This window comes from Staurois parvus, unplaced genomic scaffold, assembly GCF_062004578.1.
Source record: "Staurois parvus isolate SC_StPar_1 unplaced genomic scaffold, SC_StPar_1.0 ptg001349l, whole genome shotgun sequence".
In the NCBI taxonomy this organism is placed as follows: domain Eukaryota; kingdom Metazoa; phylum Chordata; class Amphibia; order Anura; family Ranidae; genus Staurois; species Staurois parvus.
The window spans coordinates 3,229,935-3,255,428 of NW_028319145.1; the positions used below are offsets into that span (position 1 = coordinate 3,229,935).

The 25,494-nt window shown below is 44.7% G+C and overlaps 1 protein-coding gene and 1 long non-coding RNA gene across 2 annotated transcripts in view; both read left to right on the top strand.

Annotated features, from left to right (window-relative positions):
• The first annotated feature begins 2,223 nt into the window (after positions 1–2,223).
• Positions 2,224–25,494, top strand: part of LOC149436728 (uncharacterized) — a 30,791-nt gene continuing 7,520 nt past the window's right edge. Inside the window, exon 1 of the long non-coding RNA XR_016308283.1 lies at positions 2,224–2,304. This is a non-coding gene — a long non-coding RNA (uncharacterized LOC149436728). The remainder of the gene's footprint in view (positions 2,305–25,494) is intronic.
• LOC149436729 (uncharacterized) lies at positions 4,914–18,800 on the top strand. Its single transcript, XM_089661558.1, has 5 exons — positions 4,914–4,944; positions 17,593–17,693; positions 17,762–18,106; positions 18,244–18,312; positions 18,381–18,800. Exons 1-5 carry the CDS (start codon positions 4,914–4,916, stop codon positions 18,798–18,800), a joined length of 966 nt encoding a protein of 321 aa, XP_089517684.1.

The window sequence follows — 25,494 nt, forward strand, 5'->3', positions numbered from 1 at the left end:
CTGTAACTGTGTTCCCTTCTTTCTGAAGGACTTTGGCACAGGTTAACGAAAACTCCCGGGATGATGCATCTTCAAACAAGCGGACATAAAAATTCTTGCATCACTTTGGAGTCCAGACAAAATCACTGATGTGTGTTGTGGAACAGAAGAGATATGAGCAATGAATAAATCACATTTTAAAGAGTTAAGTTAAAGTAAAACTAAAGGCAAAACACATTTTTTTTAGATTTGGATAGAGCCGTGAAGGGTTAGAACCCCGTCAGTTATTTATTGCTGTCTGTGTACACATCAGGGAGAATTACTCTCATTAATTTTCCTGATCACCAACACGAATGGGAATGAAAATGATGGTAAATCTAAAACTTTGTGTTGCCACCAGAAAAAGTATAGAGGGGGAAATATTTTTTCCTGGTAGAACGGGATTTGTCTCACATTGGAAAAAAAATTTCCCTCACTTCCCGTTGGGTCTACAGCATAAGAAATGAAGGTCAATCCCAGTAATGGGACACGGATGGAAAAATGACTAACAGTTTTAACCCTCTGGCATTCTTTCTAAGATGAAAATACATTATATACAGTATATACACGAATACGTACATTAATTATATACACCAAAGCTGAGCTCTTAGAGAAGTTTAGCCAGTTTTGCTGCAGTGCTCAAGTGCTAACAAGGAACACGCTGATGGGGAAGGAGCAGATTGACAGACAGATGAACTCAGTCCGCTGCTTCTCTTTTCACTGTCCAGTCACAAGATGGGAAAAGGACAAGACCTGTAAGTGTTAACTGCAGAAGAGAAAATTCAGGTCTCCTGCCCAGCCAAACATGGCTGTGCTGTGTGGCAGAGTAGTGTAAATCTCAGAACTGCATGGACAGAAATGTAAACCAATTGGCAAGTAAAACAACTACTCTGTAAGTTTGCCTGCAGTGCAGTTTTGAGGTGCTCATAGACATGACAGAACACCACTGATCTCTTGAGCTCAAAATCCACAAGCATGCTGCTAAATATATCTGACCTTGAGGGAAATGGCGATCAGCTGTGGTGGATTTTTGCAGCCAATCACTATTATTTTCATCAAGGTAAAACTTCTAAAGCTGGACGTCTAGTTCCTAATTAAATTCCCTTTGTGGGCCCTATCAGCCTTCTTCCACCCAACATCCTTGAACAATTGATGGAGCTAGGTGAATAAATGTCAGTTGAAGAGAGGCTACATCCAATCAGATGCAGCCGCTGTTTGGGTATTCTGGCAGTTGCTGGTGGTTTGTTCATCTGCACTGTTTGTGGGTATAAAGAAATCTGTTAGAAAAAAATCTAACAGTGTATGGGCAGCTTAAGTTGTCTGTTAGATTGTGCCTGAATATCCAGCCCTCTGTGATGTCTATGACCAGTTGGATTATGCCCCTGGTTGATTGGTACTACCAATCAGCATCATGTAATGGAGTAGGAGGCCACAGACACATCATTTGTGTCCTGGACCCAAGAGACTTCCGGGTTGCCATTCAGCATCCCAGCTTGACTCCATCCATCAGCGGCTGGGAGAACACTGGCGGATCCTGCAGGATAGGGACAAGCGGCAGTGCCTCTTTTCATGAGTAATCCTGTTTCTCCTATCCTCTCAGTGTTGAGATGGGATGAAAAGTCTGTTTTAATACTGCACTTAGTAAGCGCTTTCCCTTTTTTTTTTCTAATTCTCTCTCATCATTTGTGAAGGTGTCAGCTTAGCTGCTCTTCCATTTTAAGGTAAAAGTGTTAATCTGTTATACTTAATGATTTAAGAAGCTCATCCTACAACAATTTCCAGCTTTTTCATTAGAACAGAGTTTTCCCGAGCGTGTACCAGCACAGGGAAGCGCTTTCTTCCACTTATTTTTATGGCACATGGAGTCAATGAGGGATATAATAATAAAGCTAGATATAAGGATGCAGGAACGGGGAGGAGGATCACACGGATAGCCCTGATCTTAGTAGAGGTTATTCTGCAGAGTTGATGTAAAGTTCTCCTATACTCGGGCTCCTCTCTCTCCAGTCCTGAGAGATTCTTCTTGCTGGAAGATGTCCAGAGAAAATGATTTATCTCACTGCAGAAATCCCAGCAGGCGGCTGCTTTCACTTCTCCCTTCTTCTCTCTCCAGAAGGGACTTAAGGGCAGCACGTTAGGAGGATGGGCTGTGGAAATGCAGAGGGCTCAGAGCCCACCCCATACACACTGCACTGCAGCTCTGAGTGTTCGCTGCAAGATGCAGAAGTGGAGACTAGTGAGGAGCACGTGGGAGCGGCGTGTCCTCTGCTAAACTATTGCTGTAACGTGAGTTTGTATATGCAGCATGCTGCCTTAGTGCTTAGTAGGGTCAGCCTTAGGCGATGTGGCATCTGGGGCAAGATATTAGCACAGTATTTGAGAAGTAATGCACCGGATTAAGGCTGGCCATACATTGTACAATTTTCTTGAGAATTTTTCTTTGATTTACCAAAAACTATATAATAGGAGGTCAAACCTAAACAACACATTCAATTGTATCCAATTACACAGGCCCTTGCACTACATAGTTGAAGGTAAATCTAAAGGAAATTGGTCAGAAAATTGTAAGAAAATTGTATAGTGTATGGCCAGCCTTAGACTATTGTAACTAATACTATTACCCAATTTAAACACTCACATGTATATGTTATATTTGTTTATTTTAAAAGATTTCAATAAATGTTGTAATTTTTCTTATTATTGGCACCTTTAAAGTCCCGATCAGTTTCTTCTTTCAGTGAGGAGTTTATTCTCCTCTGCTTTATCTTTTCTTTGTATCCCTCCTCCCTTCTCTTGCATCATGTTGCCATTTGGGATGTAGGTGCCTTTGAGCTCCCCTCTGAATTTTTGTATTCTTGCTTTATTAGTACAGGGCTCCAACACAGAGAAATGTGCTTGCTGCTTTGTAACAAACTGCTGCTGAACATGCCACTAACGGGCAGCCTCATGCACGGAACTCGTTCCTCATCACTTGTAAGGGGTCAATCTTATTCTTGCTTTTTATCATGTTTTTTAATGGTGGAATAGAGGGTCCTTGTATGCTTTTTAACATCTTTTCAAGTAAGAGGGCACTGCCTGCTTTTTGTGTGCTGTCACATGGGTTGAAATGCCTGTAAAACGCACTATGCGTTCATCTCTTAGATTGTCAGCTCCCAGGATCAGGGCCCTCCTAACCCTCTTGTATTGAACTGTATGGTTGCTGTATTGTCTCCTGTTATATTGTAAAGCGCTGAGCAAACTCTTGGCGCCATATAAATCCTGCATAATAATAATATATAAATCCTGTATAATATTAATATATAAATCCTGTATAATAATAATATATAAATCCTGTATAATATTAATATATAAATCCTGTATAATAATAATATATAAATCCCGTATAATAATAATAATATATAAATCCTGTATAATAATAACATATAAATCCTGTATAATAATAATATATAAATCCTGTATAATAATAATAATATATAAATCCTGTATAATAATAATATATAAATCCTGTATAATAATAATAATATATAAATCCTGTATAATAATAATATATAAATCCTGTATAATAATAATAATATATAAATCCTGTATAATAATAATATATAATATATAAATCCCGTATAATAATATATAAATCCCATATTATAATAATAATAATAATAATACTATATAAATCCTGTATAATAATAATAATAATATATAAATCCTGTATAATAATAATATATAAATCCTGTATAATAATAATAATATATAAATCCTGTATAATAATAATAATATATTAATCCTGTATAATAATAATAATAATATATAAATCCTGTATAATAATAATATATAAATCCTGTATAATAATAATAATAATAATAAATCCTGTATAATAATAATAATATATTAATCCTGTATAATAATAATAATAATATATAAATCCTGTATAATAATAATATATAAATCCTGTATAATAATAATAATATATAAATCCTGTATAATAATAATCTATTCATTCATTTTTTTCTTATGGAAGACAGCTACACTGTTGAAAGCATGGCTTTTTTTTCAGGCACAGCATGAAGAAAAGAGAAGTAATTAAGCACAGCAGTATCATTAAATAAAGCATATTATTACAGGAGATAAAACAGAAACACTCCATGAGCTTTAGGTGCCGTCTTAGGTACAGAAAAGCGCTTCAAAAATGCAGACGTATGAATGAACCCAAACTTTCCTGGAGCCTGTGTCAACAGTGCTATGGGCTGGAGTCCAGGGACAAATGCAGCTTGCTTTCAGCTACATTCTGCTTGCATTTGGGATGAGTTTGAGGCACTTCTGAGATCACTGACAGATGCATTTTACCTGCAGTTGAACTCCTTCTAACCTCCATTTAACTTTCTTCCAAACTGCATTAATCTACTTCAAATCGCTTTGCCATTGATTTATATGGGGAGAAAAGCAGTTCTAACATGTTACATTCATAAACTCTGTTACATTAAGGGATGATTCACACAAGCAGCCTCCCTGAACGCACAGCTGCTAGTGTGCACAGTGCTGAAGTAACAATTTTTTTTTTGTGACATTTCAATAAAGTGATACTAAATTTTTTTTTTTTTTTGCTTTAAAATGAAAAAAAAATTATACTTACCTGCTCTGTGCAATGATAGTGGCACCTTACTCTTCTGGAGTCCCCTGTCAGCGCTCTCTGCACCTCCTTCCTCCATGTGCCCCTTCATCAGGCTGCTTGCTACAGGGGCACCTATGCATGTGTGCTCCTGAACCAGGCTGTGTGTGTCCATTGACAAACACAGCATCAGTAAGCCACGCCTCTCCTCACAGGAGTTTGAATGACAGCAGCAGGAGCCTATGGCCCTCAGTGTTTCCTGTGAGGGAAGTGGAGGAGAGGTGCTGTACACATGACAAAGCCGGAGCAGTGCCAAGAGACAGGTAAGTGTTTAGGAGCAGGAGGGTTGGGACAGGTAGCGGAATGTTTTTTTTTTTCCTTTACCGTAATGCATAGAATACAATAAGTTAAAAAATGTTTTCACTTTAGAACCACTTTAACCCCTCATCCTCCAGAGGATTTACCCCCCTTCCTGGTCAGGCCATTTTTTGCGATATGGCGCTGCATTACTTTAACTGACAGTTGCGCAGTCATGCAACGCTGCATCCAAATTAAATTTGTCCTTTTCTCCCCACAAATGGAGATTTATTTCAGTGATATTTGATCGCCTGTGCATTTTCAATTTTTTGCTCTATAAATAAAAAAAGACTGACAATTTTGTTAAAAAAATATATATATTTTTGACTTTTTGCTATTAAACATATCCAGTAAAAAAATTAAATTTCATCATAAATTTAGGCCAAAATGTATTCTGCTCCATGTCTTTGCTAAAAAAAATCCCAAGATGTGTAAATTAATTGGTTTACGTGAAAGTTATAGTGTCTACAAATGGCGGGATATATACTGTATTTTTTTTTTAATACTGGTAATGGCAGCGACTGACTAACTGTCACTGACATCCCCAGTGACACCAATACAGTGATCAGTGCTAATAAAAAGCACTGACACTGTACTAATGGCACTGGACATGAAGGGGTTAACATCTGGGGTGATCCAGGGTTTATCTATGTGCTGTGTGCTGTTTTACTATGTTGTCTGTATGTGCTTTACTAAGTAAGCACTTTGTTCTGTATTGCTCTGCTATGCAGAGTAATACAAAGCAGCATGCTGGTGTTGACAGGGGAGAGATCTGTATTGTTTACATACAGACCTCTCCCCTGTCAGTGTTCCTCGGCGATTGCCGGCTGCTGGCAGGAAATCTCTGGCCAGGACCCGGTGATCAACAGCTGTAGCTGCCAATGGTGGCGTGGGTATAGAAATGCAAAATATATATACATATACGCGATTTTGTGCAGCCCTGCTGCCCTGTAGCAGTAGTTCTGCTATAGGGCGGTCGGGAAACGGTTAAGTTCCGCCCCCCCTCCTGAAAATAAAACAAATACTGTAGCTGCTGATCCAGCGGTGTCCTCACCCTGTGCCGATGTTTAAATTGGCTGTCGGGTGCTTGCGCCGCCATCTTGACTAAGGGAAACTGGGAGTGAAGCCTTGCGCCTTCACGGCCAGTTTCCTACTGCATATGCGTGAATAGCGCTGTGCTTTGTGAATGGGCCGCAGTCCTCTGAGACTTGTGAAATGTCCCAGAGGGCTGTGGGGGGAAGCAGGGGGCAGAACTTCTGAGCCAGAAGTGGGAGTGGATACCTGTGAAAACCAAAAAATGTGGCAGCGGGAGAGGAGGCAGATAACCAGAGATTCCACTGTTGGGTGGAACTCGGCTTTAAGTTCTATCCACACAGCGGTGTCGGAATGTGGTGGTTTCCAATGCAGCCCGCTGTGCTGAAAAAACGTGCTGCATGCAGCGCTCATTTTTCAGACACAGTGGTGTGAACAGACGAATAGCAAACAAGGTAAATTGCTTGTGTTTGCATTGGAACTGCACTAGGCAATGCTGACCAATGCATCCCAATGCAAATGATGTGAATAGGTCATAATACCATTACTATGAGCTTCCAGGAAAGCCGGGTGGTGTTTCCAAAGCAGAGGATGGGAAGAAGCAGGAACTGAGCAAACATTGCAGCTTAAAACTGAACTCCAGGCAGATGGAAAAGATTCATGCGGCTGTATTCATTAATAAATAAACATATTTTTAAAGCAAATCTTTCACTACCTGCACAGAGGAGTCCAAACAGGGAGAAGGAGAAACATCCCAAGAAGCTAATAACCTGTGCTGCAGTGAGGATAAAGCAGAGTGACAAAGAGATGAGTTCATCAGTCTGCTGCTTCTTCTTTCAATGTCCATTCACAAGCTAGGGCAGCGACCCCGGTCACACTGGGTGCAACTTGGCATGCAATTTGAATGTCATGCGACTTGAAAATCCTGTGCCAAGTTGCACCCTATTGTCCGCAATTTCAGCAGTCATATCGCTGCGGTTCCGACTTGGTCGGAGCTGCACCGATTTCTAAAGTAGTTCATGCATTACTTTTGGTGTGATTTGCATAGACAACTGTGTCAGATGTCTTGCAAATCGCACCTCAAATTGGCATGATATCCGACTTTGAAATTGTGTAACTTCACTGTAACCCCCCTGGGTACGACTTGGCATGCGATTTGCATGCCCTGCGACTTGCAAATCGCATGCCAAGTCGCACCCTATTGTCTGCATTTGCATCGGTCATATCGGTGTGGTTCCGATTTAGTTGGAGCCGTACCGATTTCAAACGTAGTGCATGTACTACTTTTGGTGGTATTTGCATACACATCTGGGTCAGATGTCTTGCAAATCGCACCTGAAATTGGCAAGTCATCCGACTTTGAAATCATGTAACTTCACTGTAAGTTTCACGATTTCAGTCAGGATCGGTGTGACCGGGGTGTAAGGGGGGTGATTTCCTAAAACTGAATCACTCAGAAACTTGTGCACCTGTGCATGATAGTCAATCAGCTTCTAACCTCAGCTTGTTCAATTAGACTTTCCTAATAAATGCTGGAAGCTGATTAGTTTCCATGCAGAAGTGCACGAGATTCTGAGGGAACCAGCTTTAGTAAATAAACCCCTAAGTGTCAATTAAAGCAACATTAATCCCAAAGGGCTCTTTCACTTGGACGTTCCAATTGGGTCTGCCTGACGGTTTTTCAGGCAGACCCGATCGGATCTTCCATTCTCCTCTATGGAGTGGCATGTATAAACGGACATGTGTCTGTTTACATCTGCCGATGTCTGATTCAATTCACCAAAAAAGGATGGATGGGGATCCAATTCCCCTTCCGTCCGTCGGATCGGGTCAGCTGAAAATTGACAGGCAGTGCATTTTCATCCAACTGCCCACTGAAGAGAGTGAGCAGTTCTGTGTCTGCTCTGCATCAGACACAGAACTGTCATCCGCTTGCTCAGTGAGGATCAGCGGAGAGATCCTCCGTTGAGCAAGCGATTCTGCTAAATGGGTCCATACCGTGGGAAAGGACCCAAAAGCAAACATTTATTATATTGCAGCTTACCATTTCTTAGATGTGATGGCTGCATTCATTTTCTTTTTTTAGGCTTTCTTTCTTTTATTTTCACCTGGTGATCTGGTCAATAAAAGCACTTCTGCAGATGTAGCAGTTAGAGGACCAAGACAACCCATTTAACATGACAGAGGTGCGTACTCTGTTGCTGTAGATGCTTATAAAGTATTAGCTGGAGCTTGGCTTTAATGTGCCAGGGTATCTTAATCTGCTAGTACATCTAGCATTTCGCTTCCCCTAGAACAGTGATCTCCAGACTACAGCCCAGGGGCCAGATGCGGCCCTTGGCTTGCTTTATTTGGCCCTTGGGGCACTATTCCACCAACTGACCCCATCTATGGGGCACTATTCCTCCCACTGAAACCATCTATGAGACACTATTCCTCCCACTGAAACCATCTATGAGACACTATTCCTCCCACTGAAACCTTCTATGGGACACTATTCCTCCCACTGAAACCATCTATGGGACACTATTCCTCCCACTGAAACCATCTATGGGGCACTATTCCTCCCACTGATACCAATGATGGGGCACTATTCCTCCCACTGATACCAATGATGGGGCACTATTCCTCCCACTGACACCAATGATGGGGCACTATTCCTCCCACTGACACCAATGATGGGGCACTATTCCTTCCACTGATACCAATGATGGGACACTATTCCTCCCACTGATACCAATGATGGGGCACTATTCCTCCCACTGATAGCAATGATGGTGCACTATTCCTCCCACTGATACCAATGATGGGGCACTATTCCTCCCACTGACACCAATGATGGGGCACTATTCCTCCCACTGACACCAATGATGGGGCACTATTCCTTCCACTGATACCAATGATGGTGCACTATTCCTCCCACTGACACCAATGATGGGGCACTATTCCTCCCACTGACACCAATGATGGGGCACTATTCCTCCCACTGACACCAATGATGGGGCACTATTCCTTCCACTGATACCAATGATGGGGCACTATTCCTCCCACTGATACCAATGATGGGGCACTATTCCTCCCACTGACACCAATGATGGGACACTATTCCTCCCACTGATACCAATGATGGGGCACTATTCCTTCCACTGATACCAATGATGGGGCACTATTCCTCCCACTGACACCAATGATGGGGCACTATTCCTCCCACTGATACCATTGATGGGGCACAATTCCTCCCACTGAAACCATCTATGGGGCACTATTCCTTCCACTGACATCGATGGGGCACTATTATTCCCATTGATACAAACAATGGAGTATTATTCCTTCCATTTAAACCATTGATGGTGCATTGTTTATGCTCACTAATGTCGGGGCATTTTGCATTCCTTTGGGCCACAGTCCAGCCCCCCTAAAGTCTGAAGGAGAGTAAACTGGCCCTTTGCTAAGAAAGTTTGGAGACCCCTGCCCTAGAATGACGACGCTGCAGTCCAAAGGTGTCTCTGTTGCTCCTTCATCCAAGTTGAGGGTGCTGTAATACAGGAGGTGTGTTACTGGCCAGATCACCAGGTGAAAACAGGAGAGAGAAAAAAGACTAAAAAATAAAAATAATGCATCCACCACATCTATTGATAGGTATACTGCAATATATTACATTGTTGGTTTTGGGTTTAACTGGAGTAGAGGAAAAAACATGTAAATCTCAAACTTGGATGGATATAAATACAACTCCCTTGGCTGGTAAAACATCTCCCATATATGTAATTCATCTGCGTATTATTAAATCTGCCTAATGTATGTTATAAATTCTAATAAACCATTAAAAAGGTAATGAACTGTGGAAGCCTCCACGGAATAGCAACATGACGTAAACACAGGTTGTTCGCACTGACCTTCTGGGTACAGTCCCATCAGGGCTCTATGTACATGGAGTTTGTATATTCTCACAGTCTGAAAATATACTGCCACAATGTGTGGGACTGCATGGAAGAAACATACGGTTTTAAACTCCACCAAGCACAAACCTTATGAATCATTTTATCACTGGAGCAGGGGACTGCTAATGTGCAAATCAGCCGACCTTCTCAACCAGACACACAGAATAGTTTGTTGTTTGTGCTCCCCCTGACTTCAAATCAACGGGGCCACCATGAGCCATGTTGTGTCAATATGTGTTCTTACCATTACATGACCTAACAAATGAAGTGCAGGGAGGAAGCTTTTATTGGATCATGGAAGGAGGGTTTTTTTTTTTTTTGCCTAGGACTTGCTTAGCAGTGACACATGAGAATTGGACACACACCTCCATATTTCCGAATCCTGTTTCAAAATGGGTTAGAGATTCACTTTGAAGAACAACTCCAGACCAAAATGTAAAGTCAATCAGAAAGCTGATGATACTCTCCAATACACAGAGCAACGGTGCCGAAGTCAGAAGTCCCTTGTACACAAGTCAATCGAAAGATCAATTTGTGAACAACAAGCCAGCCCATACGTGGAAAGAAATTCATCCAGTCCCTGCTGAACGGACTAATTTCAATCCATGTATGGCCAGCTCATGTTTACCTGTAATATGTTTACATAACAGTCAGAGCACAAGTCAGCTGGATTTTCACAGTGCTTCTGGGCAGGACTTCATCTTGTTGCACAGTCCTGTGCTATGCCCCCTTACTCTTTGATATTCCTGATGATCAGAAACCCTTGGCCTTAATTTGGCTTGAGGGCTATTCAGAATATAAGGATTATGGCAGCCATAGTAAAGTTTTATATATATTCCTATGAGTCTTGAATCCTTGAGTCCAAACACTCTGCCCCTTCAAATTTACTCATTTTAATCTGAAAGCTACAATAATCAATTAAACAGACCCGAAACACTGATTTATTCCTTATGTGAGGGATAACCAGTGAGTTTTCTTGGTACACTTTCAGAAAGTGGACAGAGAGGTTGATGTACTAAAACTGGAGAGTGCAAAATCTGGTGCGGCTCTGCATAGAAACCAATCAGCTTCCGGGTTTTATCGTCAAAGCTTAAAGTGGAGCTCCACCCAAAAGGAGAAGTTCCGCTTTAATGCTTTGTCCCCCACTCCCCAATAAGGATTGGCACCTTTGGGGAGCGGGTACCCAGATTTGACAGGTACCCGCTCCCACTTCCGCTGCGACCACCTAAGCGATCGGAAGCGGAAGTTGTCCTCCCCCCTCCCTCCCTGTAGTCTTCTGGGACATGTGACAGGTCCCAGAAGACTACGGGGTCGTTCACAAAGCACATGTGCAGTGGGCCCCGCAAATGCCTCACAAACACCTGCCAGGCGTATGAGGAGCATCACCATAGACTTGAATGGGAGGCTTCAACTCCTCCTGGCTGGACATGAGGCGTCAATGTTGCCGCGATGCAACGCTTCAGTGTGAACAGCACTGTGTGCTGCCTTGTGTAGAATTTTCTTAGGCGTTTGAGGAGCGTTAAAAACGCCCCTCAAATGCCTGCTAACAAAGCTAGTGTGAACTTTGCCTTAGGACTGCAAGGAGCAGATACTAAGTCAAATTCAGGTGCACACACAGCTTGCAATTAAAAAAGAAAAGTTCATTTAATAATGTATCCATGTGCACAAAGCTGCATTCATGTGTGTATTTTATATCTGCCTGGAATTCAGATTTACCTAGTAAACACTTTAAACCTACCAGAAAGAAGGTAAAGAGAAGAAAGGAGGACATGGATGGGAAAATGGACCCCTGAAACGGTTAAGTTGTAAACGTTACGCTGCTGCAATCCTCAGAACAAAGAGAAGCTTGGATCTCCATTGTGCCGAATGCAGACTTTAGACATCAAGTGTCACATCAGCAGTATCATTACATACACACAGGAAATGTGTTTAAACAAATATACTCGCATTGCAAGCTGCTTCTGTATTATTTAGTTGGGTCATTCCTGGTATCAGCTGGGTGTCCGCAGACACAAGGGCAGAAAATAGGGGGCACGGGGTGTTTCTAGCAAATCCACGTTCAGTCACCCGTACAAGAATTGGTACACAATAGCATTATGGTTACTCTACAAACGGCTTCTTGTGCCGTGCCATGTGCTCTCTGCTCTATTGCACTATACACAGGAGCAATACAACATAAATCATCAAAACCTTCATCCACTTATTCACGACTAAATACCATTTGATAAAACTTTCAATTTCTGAAATGGGTAGAATACTGCCGCAGGCTAAGCATAATATTCTTTAATTTTTGGAAGAAAGCCAGTTTGGAAGCATGCACCAGTGCAGTGTATTCGCCGGCCAGCACTCTGCATACTCTGGCTGGGAACAGGCACCTACTTTGAGGTCAAGACAGAAGCATGATCCTACCCAGGCTGGACAATATTAGGACGAGTGTGTCACCACAGGCAGGGCTGCTGGTATAAATCACAGGGCCCTGTACAGCTTATCTGACAGAGCCCCCCCCCCCAAATATCAAATTATATTAGCACATGTTTGCGGCGCAATAGCGTGGGGTTATAGCAGGCAGTGAGGAGGCGGTATGTCTCCATAAAGAGCAATCCAAATGCTGACCGCTCTTCAGAGAGCAAAGCACACGTGAAGAAGCCATTCCTTTTTTAAAATGATTTTATTTATTTTTACTTTTTTAGAATTACTTTTTTTTTTTTTTTTTTTAACTGCTCTGTTGGGGGGCTTTGGCAAAATATCAGGGTTCTACACAGACCCCTGATGTCTCACTTTTGAGACAGAGAAATGAATTCCTTTCTCTGCACAACTGAATGAACAGGAAACACTCAGAAGCGTCCTGTTCATTCACATACTGAAGCATAGTAAAGTTAACTATAGGGAGGAGGTGTAAGTACTAGAACCCATCCCCTGCAGAGCAGCTGAAAGGAGGGAGAAAAGAAGAAGCTAGCAGCACTGCAGGGGGAGTCACAAGAGGTCAGTGCCAGCAATAAGGCAGTACAGCCACTCCTTCTACTTGACAGGTGTCCAGGCCCCCCTTTTGAACTGATGAGGTCCGGGCCCGGTACAGGAGCGCCAGGTGTACTTATCAGCAGCCTTGACCACACGATCACTTCTAAACACAAGACAGCCTATAAAATAAGAGTGAATTTATACACCTTTCCAATGGCCAATGTGTTGCCATCGGTTTGCTGCAGGTATTTGACCCTTCAGGTGGGTTGAATACCTGCTATCTCCACCACACACAGTGGTTTATCCTGTTGGTTTATATGTCCTGCAGTGATGTGGAAGCCGGTTTTAGGACAAACAGTGTGTGGCGAGGGAGCAAATATTCCACCCACCTGAGGCACCATAGTATATAGCAAGGAAGCAAGTATTCCACCCACCTTAAGGACCACAGCATATGGTGAGGGTGCAAGTATTCCACCTGAGGGACCACAGCGTATGGCAAGGGAGCAAGTATTCCACCCATCTGAGGGACCACAGCGTATAGTGAGGGTGCAAGTATTCCACCCATCTGAGGGACCACAGTGTAGGGTTAGGGAGCAAGTATTCCACCCACCTTAAGGACCACAGCGTATGGTGAGGGTGCAAGTATTCCACCTGAGGGACCACAGCGTATGGCAAGGGAGCAAGTATTCCACCCATCTGAGGGACCACAGTGTAGGGTTAGGGAGCAAGTATTCCACCCATCTGAAGGACCACAGAGTATGGTGAGGGAGCAAGTATTCCACCTAACTGAAGGACCAGTGTAGGGTGAGGGAGCAAGTATTCTACCCATCTGAGGGACCACAGCGTATGGCAAGGGAGAAAGTATTCCATCTAACTGAGGGACCACAGTGTAGGGTGAGGGAGCAAGTATTCCACCCATCTGAGGGACCACAGTGTATGGTGAGGGAGCAAGTATTCCACCCATCTGAAGGACCACAGTGTATGGTGAGGGAGCAAGTATTCCACCCATCTGAGGGACCACAGTGTAGGGTGAGGGAGCAAGTATTCTACCCATCTGAGGGACCACAGCGTATGGCAAGGGAGCAAGTATTCCACCTAACTGAGGGACCACAGTGTAGGGTGAGGGAGCAAGTATTCCACCCATCTGAGGGACCACAGTGTATAGTGAGGGTGCAAGTATTCCACCTAACTGAGAGACCACAGTGTATTTTGAGGGAGCAAGTATTCCACCCATCTGAGGGACCACAGCGTATGGTGAGGGAGCAAGTATCCCACCCATCTGAGGGACCACAGGATATGGTGAGTGTGCAAGTATTTCACCTAACTGAGGGACCACAGCGCATGGTGAGGGAGCAAGTATTCCCCCCATCTGAGGGACCACAGCGTATGGTGAGAGAGCAAGTATTGGAGAAGGCTTGGAACAGCTCATGATCCAAAGCACACAACATCATCTGTAAAACATGGTGGAGGCAGTGTGATGGCATGGGCATGCATGGCTTCCAGTGGCACTGGGCCATTGGTGTTTATTGATGATGTGACAGAAGCAGCCGGACCCAAAACACACTGCAAAAGCAACCCAGGAGTTTTTGAAGGAAAATAAGTGGAATATTCTGCAATGGTCCAGTCAATCACCTGATCTCAACCCAATTGAGCATGCATTTCACTTGCTGAAGGCAAACCTAAAGGCAGAAAGACCCACAAACAAAGAACAACTGAAGACAGCGCTGCGCAAACTGTTGGCGCTATATAAATCTTGTATAATAATATAATAATGTATAATAAAGACAGCTGCAGTTAGAGCCTGGCAAAGCATCAGGAAGGAGGAAACTCAGTCTTTGGTAATGTCCATGGGTTCCAGACTTCAGGCAAAGCATTAGGAAGGAGGAAACTCAGTCTTTGGTAATGTCCATGGGTTCCAGACTTCAGGCAAAGCATCAGGAAGGAGGAAACTCAGTCTTTGGTAATGTCCATGGGTTCCAGACTTCAAGCAAAGCATCAGGAAGGAGGAAACTCAGTCTTTGGTAATGTCCATGGGTTCCACACTTCAGACATTGCCAGTAAAGGATTCTCAACAAAGTATTAAAAAATGAACATTTTACGATTATATTCATTTGTCCAATTGCTTTTGGTCCCTCGAAAAAGGGGGGATGGCTACTCTTAAGAGCTGTAATTCCTAAACCCTTCCTCCAATTTGGATGTACCGGAGAGTGTGCACTCGTAGCCCATATCCATTATATAACTATAGCTTGAATATGTTTTGGTAAATACCTGAAAAAAACTAAAATTGTGCCTGTGTCAAAATATATATGGACCTAACTGTACATTTATTAAATTTTTAGCTTAAAGCCTGCAGAGCATTGGGACTGCAGTCAGTGTATTGTGGGTGCAATGCACACGCTCCTCTGTTGTTTACATCACAGCCCCAGATCCAAACAGAGGTACAGGCCTACCTACAATTGCAGTGACATCGCCACACCATGATCTACGTGCCTCTCTTCCACAGTGGAAGATTACATTACATTACATTACATCGAGTTTATATAGCGCCAAAGGGTTTGCTCAGCGCTGTACAATAGAGGGGGGGGGGACAATACATGAAACATTACAGCACCTACAAACAGCACACGAGGGGTTAGAGGGCCCTACTCTTTCGAGCTTACAATCTAGGAGGGAGGGGGTAGTGGTACAGGAGGAAGTGGCTGTGGGGGATGGAGTGGTAGGAGGAATGAAGGAGAGCAGCAGTTAGGTGAGGGTGGGGTAGGCTTCCCTGAAGAGGTGGGTTTTCAGGGAGCGCCTGAAGGTGAGGAGGGAAGGTGACAGTCTGATGGATTGGGGTAGTGAGTTCCAGAGGATGGGGGAGGACCTGGAGAAGTCTTGCAGACGTGCGTGTGAGGAGGAGACCAGGGAGCAAGATAGAAGGAGGTCCTGTGAAGAGCGAAGGGTACGGGTAGGGTGGTACTTGGGAATCAGGTTGGTTAGGTAGTTAGGGGCAGTGTCGTGAACGGCTTTGATGATGGAAGATGGGATTTGTAGTCTTCCCATTCACTCTGAGAATGGATGACATGTCCGTGTAGGAAAAGCCATGCACAGCTGTCCTATATTTATCCAATTTGAATCTCAATGCTGCTTATTTCCCCTTGCCGCCTTCAGCTCCTATCCTGTCTATATGTACTTAAATCAGCTTCGGCTGCCATACTTGCTCTGTAATGACTTTCTCATAGTGACAAAGGCGGACTATACCTTTGCATAGTTGTCTTCATCAGGGCCACATGTGCAATGGTGACAATGCAGAAACACATTTGGAAGACTGTTGTCAACCCTAGATTGTAAGCTTGAAAGAGCAGGGCCCTTAATCCCCTCATGTTTTGCATTGTATTGGTATTGTTCTGTCACATGTTCTGTCCCCCTTTGTAATGTACAGCGCTGAGCGAACTATTGGCGCTTTATAAATACTGTATAATAATAATAATAACAGAAAGCGCCTGAACCAAGACCTTCACGGTAGTAATTTAATTTAGACTGCCCAATCAAAAAAACTGATAACCACTTTTGAAATAAAATTCAAATTCAAAATCAAATTCATTTAAGTTCAAGCTCATATGAGATTTTAGTTATTGTGTACAGATCTTTTTCAATAAAGAGGTTTAATGCTGTCCCTTCTATCAATTTCTAATACCATTGGCTAGTTATCAGGGGTTGGTAAGGGGGTCCTCCAATATTTATAACTAGTGACCTATGCTTTAAAAGAAATCTTTAAACTATGGAAGCCAGTGAGAATGGAAAATATTTTGTGAAATAATACAGGATGTGCACTGACTTAACGTATATTCATGGCACAGTCCCAGTAAAGCAAGCACAATGTGAAGTGCAAACCTTTCATCCACTGATCTCCCTCCCCCATCCGGGCCTGGAAGCTGCTGACGGTGTGTCAGGGAAAAGACCAGTACAGCTAAATAATGCATTTACCCCCAGAAGCAGTGCTTCTCCTTCCTTGCTGCACACATGTCATGCCAGAACTAAGGTGCACTTAGGACGTAGGTGACAAACGTGTCTCAGGCGTTACCTTGAATGACACGCTGTAAAATCTTTCACTCTGAAAATCTAGTCATTTGAGTAATTGAATTAATTTCTTATAGTATTGATATATTTTGTGATACTTAACATATCACAGAACCCTGCACACCAGTTCTGTCCATAGTGGACTCTACAAGCTATTGTTTATACCAGGACAACACATTAGGAATCATTTTCGGTTGGGGTCTGATAATGTACCAGTTCACTTTGGAATTGAGAGGAGAAATCTGCAACAGGAATTATTAAAAAACAAACAGCAGATGATGTACCCACATCCTTCTATGCACTTTTCTGACCAATGAAAAAATCCATCCAATGTATCCATTATGATAACTGGACGGTGGATGAGTAAACTGTGAACAATAAAGTGCTATCGAGCCACATTCGAACAACTATGCCTTGATGAAGAGACGGAAACAATTGAGTACTGACGTGATACTTGTTTTATTTGCACTAACATACAATTTTGAGGACAAGCTTTCGGGGTATGTCCCCTTCTTCAAGGTCCAGGTAGTACTCAGAGTAACATACAATTTTGAGGACAAGCTTTCGGGGTACATCCCCTTCTTCAAGGTCCAGGCAGTACTCAGACTATCATACAATTTTGAGGCAAGCTTTCGGGGTATGTCCCCTTCTTCAAGGTCCAGGCAGTACTCAGAGTAACATACAATTTTGAGGACAAGCTTTCGGGGTATGTCCCCTTCTTCAAGGTCCAGGCAGTACTCAGACTAACATACAATTTTGAGGCAAGCTTTCAGGGCATGTCCCCTTCTTCAAGGTCCAGGCAGTACTCAGACTAACATACAGTTTTGAGGACAAGCTTTCGGGGTATGTCCCCTTCTTCAAGGTCCAGGCAGTACTCAGACTAACATACAATTTTGAGGACAAGCTTTCGGGGTATGTCCCCTTCTTCAAGGTCCAGGCAGTACTCAGACTAACATACAATTTTGAGGACAAGCTTCCGGGGTATGTCCCCTTCTTCAAGGTCCAGGCAGTACTCAGAGTAACATACAATTTTGAGGACAAGCTTTCAGGGCATGTCCCCTTCTTCAAGGTCCAGGCAGTACTCAGAGTAACATACAATTTTGAGGACAAGCTTTCGGGGTATGTCCCCTTCTTCAAGGTCCAGGCAGTACTCAGACTAACATACAGTTTTGAGGACAAGCTTCCGGGGTATGTCCCCTTCTTCAAGGTCCAGGCAGTACTCAGACTATCATACAATTTTGAGGCAAGCTTTCGGGGTATGTCCCCTTGTTCAAGGTCCAGGCAGTACTCAGAGTAACATACAATTTTGAGGACAAGCTTTCGGGGTATGTCCCCTTCTTCAAGGTCCAGGCAGTACTCAGACTAACATACAATTTTGAGGCAAGCTTTCAGGGCATGTCCCCTTCTTCAAGGTCCAGGCAGTACTCAGACTAACATACAATTTTGAGGACAAGCTTTCGGGGTATGTCCCCTTCTTCAAGGTCCAGGCAGTACTCAGACTAACATACAATTTTGAGGACAAGCTTCCGGGGTATGTCCCATTCTTCAAGGTCCAGGCAGTACTCAGAGTAACATACAATTTTGAGGACAAGCTTTCGGGGTATGTCCCCTTCTTCAAGGTCCAGGCAGTACTCAGACTAACATACAATTTTGAGGACAAGCTTCCGGGGTATGTCCCCTTCTTCAAGGTCCAGGCAGTACTCAGAGTAACATACAATTTTGAGGACAAGCTTTCGGGGTATATCCCCTTCTTCAGGGTCCAGGCAGTACTCAGAGTAACATACAATTTTGAGGACAAGCTTTCGGGGTATGTCCCCTTCTTCAAGGTCTAGGCGGTACTCAGAGAACTGCCTGGACCTTGAAGAAGGGGACATACCCCGAAAGCTTGTTCTCAAAATTGTATGTTAGTGCAAATACAAAATTATCACGTCAGTACTCAATTGTTTCTGTTGCAAGTGCACTAATACGGCTACAATCACCTCAAGCTTGATGAAGAGACAACTCCATGTGGTCTTTCCTGATCATACCGCATCTTGTCTTACCCCCGAACTTGCCACCACCGAAATATCTGACCCAATGGGAATATGAGTTGTGAACTCCCTTTACTGGCCAAGAAGAAGAAAGAATCTTAATGATGACTCACGAGGTGTCTATATCATGCAGTGTTCAAGGGTTGGGATACAAAATCTTATCTAGATGGTATAGGACCCCTAAGACTTGCACAAGTGTGTTTATGCCTTCTGGGCCTTTTGTGTATGTTTGCCTTTTCAGACGCTCTCTTTAAACCCGGGTTGACACCAGTGCGCACAGGATTTGTAGTGTTTCACGCACCGCATTGCAATCGTATCACGTTCATGCGATCTGGTGCAGGTGTCAATGATAAATTAATGACACCCCAAAACAGATCACAAATAGCGATTGCCAGAAATTGCATCACATTGGGTGAGAACATCCATGAGATGCGATTCAAGTGCAGATTTAAAAAAGGGCCTGTGGTGCAATTCCTGTATGAATTATTTGGGGGCTCGGTGAGATTTTAGTACGTTTGATAAATAAAAATAAAACCTGCAAACAAAACATTCATAACTTGCCTGTCCTGCTGCTCAAGTTCTGCTGCATCAAAGGAAGAATGTTCAATACTCAGGACTTCCGTGAGTTTTGAATCCCCCACTGCACTCTGTGGTATCCTCCACTGCACTCTGTGGTATCCCCCACTGCATTCTGTGGTATCCTCCACTGCACGGTGTGGTATCCTCCACTGCACTCTGAGGTATACCCCGCTGCACTCTGTGGTATCCTCCGCTGCACTCTGTGGTATCCCCTACTGCACTCTATGATATCCCCCACTGCACTCTGTGGTATCCCCCACTGCACGGTGTGGTATCCTCCACTGCACGGTGTGGTATCCTCCACTGCACTCTGTGGTATCCCCCACTGCACTCTATGGTATCCCCCACTGCACTCTGTGGTATCCCCCACTGCACTCTATGGTATCCCCCACTGCACTCTGTGGTATCCTCCATTGCACGCTGTGGTATCCTCAACTGCACTCTGTGGTATCCTCTACTGCACTCTGTGGTATCCTCTACTGCACTCTGTGGTATCCTTCACTGCACTCTGTGGTATCCTCCACCAGCTCCTACATCACAGCAGGACATATTAGTGATGTAGGAGCCAGTGGTTGGAACCACAGAGTGCAGTGGAGGAGCAAGTGTCTAACACAGGGAGGTTGATTTACTAAAGGCAAATATACTGTGCACTGAAAGTGCAGTTGATCTAGGTCTGACGGGAAGCTCTGAAATAAAGGAAAGCTCTGCTGATTTCTATCATCCAATCAAGTGCAAGCAATTATGTTTTTTTAATTTTCCTTGCATGTTCCCCTCAGATCTAGAGCAACTACACTTTCGGTGCACTTCCATGTGGACTTGCGGTGCCCAGATTATTTGCCTTTAGTAAACCAACCCCACAGTGTGCTGGATGCAGAAGATCCTTCCTGTGTGGGCAGTGGGACAGTTAAGTGTTAAAGGTTTTCTTTGCAGTTCAGTTTTCAAAATCGTGACAGCGCCATTTTGCCGGTGTCCATAAATGAACAGATCATCCCCCCGGAGAATAATGAGGTATCCCTGCCCTTGAACTAGGCGCCTGAGCGCACCCTGGACACTAATCGACATCTGAATTGCCCCAACTGTGACTGGATGTAATGACTGGGAGCATTGCTTACAATCAGCAGTCTGCTTCTGTCCACCGGGGCGGGAAACATTTGTAGGATGAAAAGTCTATCTTTCGAGGGTAAAACAGTCACAGAAAGGATGCAACTAAATAATTACTTCTAGAGGTGATGCTGTATGCACTGATAAGAGTTCCCGATCCTGCAGGGAATGGAACCACATGTGCTTGTGAGTAGCACTGATTATGGAGCGCAGCTGCAGGACAGGTGATGTCAGGGCTCGCGGTAAGACCAGAGATGCATGAACTGACACAGGGAAACGCAGGCTCAAGTATGGTGTAACAATATCATTTATTAAGGGTTATACACAAATATAACGCACAATATAACAAAACCAAACCTCCAACTGATAACGGAATGTACACAGATAAGAGCAGTCAGGGCTGGCGAGGTGGAGTGGTCAGGTGAGCTGGGTCAGGAATCATAGGGTAGACAAGACACAAAGGAGTAGGCAGAGCGTAGTCAGACGGGCCGGGTCAGGAACAATCAGGCAGACAAGGTACCAAAGGAGCAGGCTGGAGAGTGGTTAGGAATAGCCGAGGTCAGGACAGGCGGAGTTCATTCAGGGTCAGGATCAAGCAGAATCAGGAATCAGGCAGGAAGCAGACAGGATGCAGGTACAGGGGCTCATGGGAAACATACACCAAGGCACTGACTGCAGGTCTGGCCATTCCTTAAATACACCTCCTGCAATCAGCCTCAGGTGATGGCTGACTGCAGGAGTGAGCTTCTGGTTGCTGAGAGCACCCGCTGGCCAGCCCTGGTACTGCAGCCCACAAGGCAGGTGAGTCCCACCACCATTGGCAAGTCCATTCCTGACAGGTGAATGCAGCTACAGGTATATCACCGTAGGTAACAGTGTTTATAAAACAATAGGACAGGTAGAGTTCAGATACAGACCCATCCATACACCTGTACTCTCAGCTCTGTCTATGGACTCTTGTCTTATGTAGATTTTTTTTTTCTCATCGCTACTGCTTGCAGGAATCAAGTGTTTGGATAAGAGATTGCTCGCATATTAAATCCCCCATTACCACGTGCGCTTGAGAGTTTTCCCTGCCACTCTGTCACGTGGCGCGAGAGGGGTTAAAATATTGCGTTCTTTCTTCCTTCCCTGTATAATTAAAACCCCATCAATCCTGGGCGAGGTCCACACCGGCGCAGCGTGGCAAAGTCTTCACAGCTGGCATGCAAAATTCTAATACAATCATTTTCAGAAGACAATATTACTGCAATTGTGACCTCTCATAAAAGTTACCCATCCATTCATTCCAATTAATGGCGCTACAGCGTTTCCGTTAACGTTGGCTGTAACTCTTGCCTAATGGATGGCTTTCTGTAGTGCTGAAATAAATGTGAATTAGGATGGCAGTCTTGCCAGGCTAACCCCTCTGCTGCTAGACTGCAGGCAATGCACCCAGGTGAATGCAGACACAGCAGCTCGGGAGCTAATTCTCAATGGCAGACACATTAAGCAGCCAATCAGAAGTTCGATTTCCTTATTTGTACTTACCAAGCTAAAATCTGATTGGATAAGACGAGTACTGTTTTTCTACGTTGCACTGTTGAAACATGATTGGCCGCTATGGCAAAGTCACTTTCTTTGTTCAATGCTGAACACACTTCAGGTTCTAGTCCAACTAATGTTCCAAACAGCACCCGCCAAATTCCAATCAATGTATGGGCAGGTTGGTTGTTTAGAAATCGATCTATCAATCAACTTCTGTACAGCCACCCTGCTGGATTTTTGCAGCACTGATCATTGTATTCTGACAGCAGGGAAGTCTCCCCGCTGTCAGAATACAAAGGCTCAGGGGGGAGGGTTCCCCTATCCACATCAAATGTGTGGATGGGGGAATCGAGTAATTTCTTTCGTTTAATCCACTGAATGGAAAAAAGAAAAAAACTTATCTATGGGCTGCTTTACCAGCATGGATTTCACCAACCCTTACATGTAATGTATTACATTGCAGCTTACCGATCATTAGATGTGGTGGCTGCACTAGTTTTCTTTTCTTTGGATTTTTCCCTCTGTTTTCACCCAGTGATCTGGCCAGTAACACACTTCCTGTATTACCCCTGGTCAGGGGCGGACTGACAACTCATGGGGCCCCCGGGCAATAAGGGTTCATGGGGCCCCTGTGTCTTTGCCCAAACTCAAAAAAGCCTATGAAAAAGCATCTCATGGGGCCCCCTACTGACCCCGGGCCCTCGGGCAGTGCCCGAGTTTCCAAATGGTCGGTCCCTGGTTCACATCTGTGCGGGTGGTGCTGCTGCGGATCCGCACAAAAATCCGTGCAGCCACACCACCTGCACAGAGGAATGCGGACCCGCGGGTGGTTACAATTAATTCTAATGGCACGCCGCCCGCACTGGAAATCGCAACCGTACTGGCAACCGAGGTTCCCATGCGGGCTGCGTTTTCCAAAGAAGTGCAGGGATTTCTTCACTGCACGTCTCGGGTCACAGGAGTCCATTCAAATGAATGGGCTCTCATGCCTGCACAAAACACAGACCGCAGGAAAACGGTGGTGTGAACCTAGCCTTAGAGTGTCCCCACTCTGGATGAAGGAGCACAGGACTTAGCAGACAGCAGCATTGTCAGTCTGAGGGGATGGGAGTGTTACCGTATTTTTCGCTCCATAAGACGCACCTGACCATAAGACGCACCTAGGTTTTAGAGGTGAAAAACAAGAAAAAAAAATATTCTGAACCAATGGACTGCAGACACAGTACAGGGGATGACCAGAGACTGCGGACAAAGTACAGGGGATGACCAAGAGACTGCGGACATAGTACAGGAGATGACCAGAGACTGCAGAAACAGTACAGGAGATGACCAGAGACTGCGGACACAGTACAGGAGATGACCAGAGACTGCGGACATAGTGCAGGAGATGACCAGAGACTGCAGACAGTACAGGGGATGACCAGAGACTGCGGACAGTGCAGGGAATGACCAGAGACTGCGGACAGTGCAGGGAATGACCAGAGACTGCGGACAGTGCAGGGAATGACCAGAGACTGCAGACAGTGAATGGGATGACCAGAGACTGCAGACAGTGCAGGGGATGACCAGAGACTGCAGACAGTGCAGGGGATGACCAGAGACTGCGGACAGTGCAGGGAATGACCAGAGACTGCAGACAGTGCAGGGGATGACCAGAGACTGCAGACAGTGAAGGGGATGACCAGAGACTGCTGACCTTTGGGGAGGGAGGGGGAGCGGGTACCTGAATTTGACAGGTACTTGCTCCCACTTCCGCGGAGTTGCCTTCCCTCTTCTTCCCAGGCCGGCTTCTGTGACAGCCGGGTGCCCACTGCGCAGGTGCGAGAAGCGCTTCGCTTTGTGAATGGCCCGGCGCCTTCTGGGACCTTTCATGTGTCCCAGAAGACACCGGATCATTCACAAAGCGCAGCACATGCGCAGTGGGCACCCGGCTGTCACAGAAGCCAGAGCGGGAAGACTGTGCAGCGCTGGAGCGAGGAACAGGTAAGACCCTGCAGCAGACAACAGCTGAGCGGCCGGCCCGGTATTCTGACATGGTGGCCGCAAAAATACCGGACCGGCCGCTTTATATTCGCTCCATAAGACGCACTGACATTTTCCCCCCTTTTGGTGCGAAAAATACGGTAAATGTATAAGCAGATTTTAATAAAATAACAAATTTATACCAAACTCCAGCTACTTTATAATCAGTTACAGCAAACAGTTTTTTTCCTTTTGGAATAAATGTTTTACATGAATAAATAAAAGCTGATTATTATTATACAGGATTTATATAGCACCAAAAAGTTTGCTCAGCGCTGTACATTATAGTGGGAGACAGTACATGAGACAGTACAGTAACAATACAATGCAATACAATACACGAGGGGTTCGAGGGCCCTGCTCCTTGGAGCTTACAATCTAGGAGGGAGGGGATAGTGGTACAGGAGGAAATGGCTGTGGGGGATGGAGTGGTAAGAGGAGTGGAGGAGATAGGCAGTTAGGTGAGGGCGGGGTAGGCTTCCCTGAAGAGCTGGGTTTTCAGGGTGCGCCTGAAGGTGAGGAGGGTAGGTGACAGTCTGATGGATTGGGGTAGTGCGTTCCAGAGGATGGGGGAAGCCCTGGAGAAGTCCTGGAGATGGGCATGGGAGGAGGAGACCAGGGAGCTAGAGAGTAGGAGGTCTTGTGAGGAGCGAAGATTACGGGTAGGGTGGTATTTGGATATCAGGTCGGTGAGGTAGTTTGGGGCAGTGTTATGAATAGCTTTGTATGTCTGTGTTAGTAATTGGAATTCTATGCGTTGGGCAATCGGGAACCAGTGGAGGGAATGACAGAGGGGGGTGGCGGATACGGAGCGGTTAGTAAGGTGGATGGGTCTGGCCACAGAGTTCAGGATAGACTGAAGCGGGGATAGCCTGTGATGAGGTAAGCCGGTTAGGAGGGAGTTACAGTAGTCCAGACGTGAGATAACAAGGGAGTGAACGAGTTGTTTAGTAGTTTCTGGGATTAGGAACGAACGTATCTTGGAGATGTTGCGGAGGTGGAGTCTGCATGAATTTGCCAGCGATTGGACATGGGGCTGGAAGGACAGATTGGAGTCTAGAGTGACACCTAGAACTTTGGCTTGCGGAGTGGGACTGATGGTGGCGTTGTTGGTCGTGATGGAGAGGGGGGGGCACGGGCTGGGGGGAAAACTAGGAGCTCGGTTTTGGAAAGGTTTAGTTTGAGGAAGTGGAGTGACATCCAATCTGATATGTCGTTCAGTAGGCAAGTGATTCGGGTGGAGACTGAAGGGGTGAGGCGAGGGGTA